At 61.4% G+C, this 4406-nt stretch overlaps 1 protein-coding gene across 1 annotated transcript in view; it reads right to left on the bottom strand.

Annotated features, from left to right (window-relative positions):
* Positions 1–680: 680 nt before the first annotated feature.
* Positions 681–4406, bottom strand: part of EFNA1 (ephrin A1) — a 6447-nt gene continuing 2721 nt past the window's right edge. Inside the window, exons 2-5 of the mRNA XM_011366426.1 lie at positions 2927–3222; positions 1927–1992; positions 1717–1767; positions 681–1541 (exon numbers count right to left, since the gene is read on the bottom strand). Of these exons, the coding sequence (XP_011364728.1) occupies positions 1429–1541; positions 1717–1767; positions 1927–1992; positions 2927–3222 (526 nt within the window). The 3' untranslated portion in view covers positions 681–1428. The remainder of the gene's footprint in view (positions 1542–1716; positions 1768–1926; positions 1993–2926; positions 3223–4406) is intronic.

The raw sequence follows: 4406 nt of genomic DNA on the forward strand, positions 1-4406 counted from the left end.
AGGGCTCCCCACTCTCTTCTTGGGTCACCTCGATCCCCAGCCTCAACTCTCTCCCACGGGCCTGCGGGCCTGCGCGGTGACTTCTAAACGAGCCAGCTGGACCCGACCGGACTGCTGCGCGCTCCCCATCCCGAGCGCCAGGCCGGAACCGCCGTGGCCCAGGGCTCGGGAGGTTCCCCCCATTTTGCCTTAGTCTCTCCCCTGAATAACAGGGTTTGCCAGGAACCTCCCGTGCCCTTCCCCTTCAGCCGCACCGCCAACTTGGCGGGTCCACCGGAGCGAGCATCATTGACCCCCCCTAGTGCAGCCCAACCTGCTGCTGGGAGCTTATCCTCCCGGCTTCCCACACGTCTGTAGGTGGTGCTGCGGGGCCGGCATCACGGCTCCGCCGACGTTGGAGGGCTGCCCTGACTCACCCGCGTGCCAGAGCCCAAAGCCCAGCGCTGCGAGCTTGGGACCGGGGCAGAGGTTGGGCAGGAAGAACTTCCGGAGTGGCGGGCAGCCCTAGAACCCGAGAGATGGCGTGGGAATGACTGTGGGGGACTACAACCCTTGGGGGCAGGTATCCTTTCCAGAGGGAGGGGAAACAACTCAAACCCAGCCGCTACTGGTGTCGCACACAGCCTGGCACACAGCAGAGACCCAATGGTCAAGTTAAGATGGAGAGGTGGAGACGCACGTCCAAAAAAACAAACATATTGTTATATTCTGAGACAAAGAACATTGTATAAAAAAACTCCAGTTGTATAAATCAGTAGACACACCACGAGTGTATATACAGATTCTGTACACGTGGGCCCTGCCCTTCAGGCTACACTCCAGGCACAGACTGGACACATGGGCGGTGCCCTTATGGCTCCACTGGAAGTAAACAGGTTGGCACAGCCCCCCTGCTGGCGCCGGTCTGGGCAGTGTTGCCCCAGGATGGGAGAGGGCGCAGAGGCTGGCCCGGACCTCGCCAGGGCAGCTGCACAGGTGGAAGGCGCTGGGTCGGCCCCAAGCATCCTGCCCCTCCGGCCCCTGGCTCTCAGGCAGGAAACTGTCTCTAGCTTTTCGCTCTTCCTTCGGTCAGTTCGTCCAGGCATCCCGGCTCTCTGGGAGGTGTGTCTTTTCCCAGCTCGGCATCCACGGTGTGACTCTGACTCCTCCCAGCTCCGCTCCCACAGAGCCGTTCTGAGCGTCCATGTCTGCACAGCTTGTTTCTTTGGCTTAAGGGCAGGGATGGCTCTGCCTGGCCTGCTGACCTCCTCCTTTGGGTTGAAACCCCTAATACTGACCCGTTTTGAGGCTGCTGGGTGGCAGCTTGTGCGTGTGGTGGGAGTGGTTCCCAGGACTGGGGCTTCGGGAGGGACACTGGGACAGGTGAGGGTGGCCGCCTCTGCCTCCTGAGCCCAGTTCCAATCCTTAGGCTGGAAGTGGTGCACACCGTCACGGGGTTTGCAGCAGCAGGAAAGGCAGGAGCAGCACAGCCCAGACAAGTGGGAAGAGGCGGGGGGCCGCACTGTGCCCAACGCTGTGGAGGACCTGCACCTCCGGGTCGTCTGCAAGGCGAAGGGCAAAGGCTTCCGGTGAGCGGACCCATGACCAGCACTGGCCCACAGCCCAAAGAGGTTTCCCTGGGCCCTGCTTGGCAAAGGAGGCACCCCTGTACCCAACCTCCCCTGGCACCCCCGACCTCCTTCTGTGCCCCAAGCCCGGTTTGCTCCAGCTACCTACCTGCTGGAAGTCGCTTCTCCTGTGGATTGGCGTGGGCCTGAGGACTGTGAGCTACAAGACAGGAGTGGCCGAGGGTCACGCAGTGTACCAGGGAGGCAGAGGGCTGGTGTGCTGGCTGGGCCGGGCAGTGAGACCTCCCCCCTCCCGCAGATCACTGGGCCAGGCCCAGCACAGGCATGGAGGAGACGCCCACAGCGCCCTGACACTCACTGATTTTGCCACTGACGGTCACCTTCAACCTCAAGCACCTGTCTTCTTGGTGGTAGATGGGTTTGGCTGCAACACAAACCCACAGGGCGTTAAGGAAGGGACTTTTCTTGGAAGAAAACAGAAGCTCAAACGCCTGGGTCCTGCTCATCCTGCTCATCGTAATCCCCCCTCCCTGCTGCCCACTGCTTCTTACCTTCCTTGGGCGTCGCTGGGTGTTGCTTGCTTTCTGCCCCATGTCCAGACCAACCACCCTTCTTTGGAATAACTCTTGGCGTTGGAGATGGTGGTAAAAAGAATACAGCCCCCGTCCCCTCCCCACAGTCCCCCCGGTCACTCCTCCCAGCCGGAGGTTGGGTGAGGCCTGCACAACATGCTCCCCTTACCCAGCCATTTTGTATGCCCCCTGCCTAGACCCCACCGACGGGGGAGGCTGCGGCTCTCCACTGCCCTCAGGGTCCATTCCAGACTCCGCAGCTCATCTTAGGCCATGTGGTCTGCCCTGTCCACCCCTCAAGTTCGTATCTCCCCACTTCCAAGTGTCCCTCCTACTCTAGCCAGGCTGACCATATGGCGTTCCCCGAAGATGTGTTTCTTTCGCACATGTCCCCTCATTCACGGCCACCTCCTCTGCTTGTCCTAAGCTCTGGGAAGCCGGGAAGCCGCCTCTGAGCCCCCCAGCCCGGCAGATACCCAGGTCATTTTACTAGGGCCCCGTGCTCATGTCTGCCACAGCGTGCTGTTCAAATGCTCTGTTAACCTATGTGTCTCTTCCCAGCCTCCTTGAGGACAGGGACGCTCTGTGGCTGTCATGCCGAGCAGAGTGCCCGGTACACAGTAGACGCTCACTGTACGTTTGTAACGTGAATGAATGAAACAGAAGCCAGGACTGGAAGGGGCCTCCTCTGCGGCCCGACGCCCCACTAAGCGGGCGTGCTGCGTGTGCCTCCCGCCAGCCGCATCCCCCGGCACGTGCACCTGCGTGCGTGTCCCTGGCACTCACAGATGTAGTAGTAGCTGTGTCCCTCTTTGAACTCCTTGCCCAGGGTAAAGGGCGTGAAGCGCTGGAACTTCTCAGACAGCTTCTCGGGACCGTGCCTGGCACTGGGCCGGTCGCACTGCCAGCGGACCTGGTTCTTGGACTGGGGCTGGCACAGCTGGTACTGCTCGCGCTCCACCAGGTACAGCGTGTACTGCTCCATGGCGGCGTCCGCCACAGAGGCAGGCTCGTAGTGCGGGCAGATGATGTCCAGGTAGTCGCCCAGGCGCACGTGCACCGTGTAGTCCTCGCTGCGGAACCTGGGCACGCCGGGGAGAAGCGTGGCCCCTCAGAAGCCAGAGCCGTGGGCCTCCGGATATTTACGGGACCCCTCACATCGCACACCAGACCCCCACACAAAGGCGTTTCGACAGTCGCACCTCCCAGTGTTTACCAATCTCCAGCTCTTAAATATTTTCCCACCATCTCCAGCATCCCCACCATCACTGTCTCCCATAATCCTCTGGTACCCACTCGGCATCTCAGGCAACAGCATTTCCCATAATGCCCTGAGACTTACCTGAGGAGGGGCTTCTAAGTATGCCCTGAGCTCACTCATCATTCTCGCCGCCCATAAACATTTCCCCAAATCTGCTCTACGAGCCGCTCCTTTACATGCGATGACATTTCAGCCTGAGACCCCGCCGGCCCCTTCCGTCATCAGGATCCAGGGGACCCCGTCTCTCCCCCAGGCGGCACCCAGCCCCAGCACAGCCGCATGCTCACCTCCCGTCCTCCCACTGCATCCCCGGCCCGCTGAGCATCTCGCATCTCTCAGCTTCACTGTCCCACAAACCCCCAGGACACGCGGGCCCAGAGGTAAGGCCAGGACCCTTTAACTCCCTCTCATCAGTGCATTCATTCCTTCAGATCTCTCCTCCTCGCTCTCAAAGCACCCCAAAACATCTCTGTCCCTTCATCTGCAAAAGCCACACATTCGCCTCCCTGGAGGTAAGCTCCAGACACGCTGCGGGTCTCAGATCTGAGGCTGCCTCTCCCCTCCCCTCCTCCTGAGGTGGAGCCAGCTCCCCTCCCCCCAGCCTGTTGCCCCCAGGCTCCACAGGCTCCAGCCTGACTGCCCACCGGCCCCTCCCCCCAGCTCCAGACACCTGGCTCCAGTCTGGGTGGGGTCCTGGTGTGTGTATGTGGTGGTGGTGGGGGGGGGAGTGCCTCCCCACCTCCCTCTCCAAGCTGGTCAGCTTCTCTGAATTCCCCGAGCACTGCCAGCTAGACACTCAGCAGAGTTGGCTGCCAACTCTCTGCAAACCAAAGCCCTGGGCATGGGGGTGGGGGGAGGGGCCGGAATTAGGCCAAGAGGCCTGAGGTGGGCACCCACTGCCCAGTCAGCAGGAGCCCTAAGAGGCCTGGCCTTGCAACGGCATGCCAGTGCTCAAGCTGAGCTTACCAGGGCCCTCCCCCACCCTGGGGAAAGCGACAGTGAGAG

Source organism: Pteropus vampyrus, unplaced genomic scaffold, assembly GCF_000151845.1.
Source record: "Pteropus vampyrus isolate Shadow unplaced genomic scaffold, Pvam_2.0 Scaffold124, whole genome shotgun sequence".
NCBI lineage: Eukaryota > Metazoa > Chordata > Mammalia > Chiroptera > Pteropodidae > Pteropus > Pteropus vampyrus.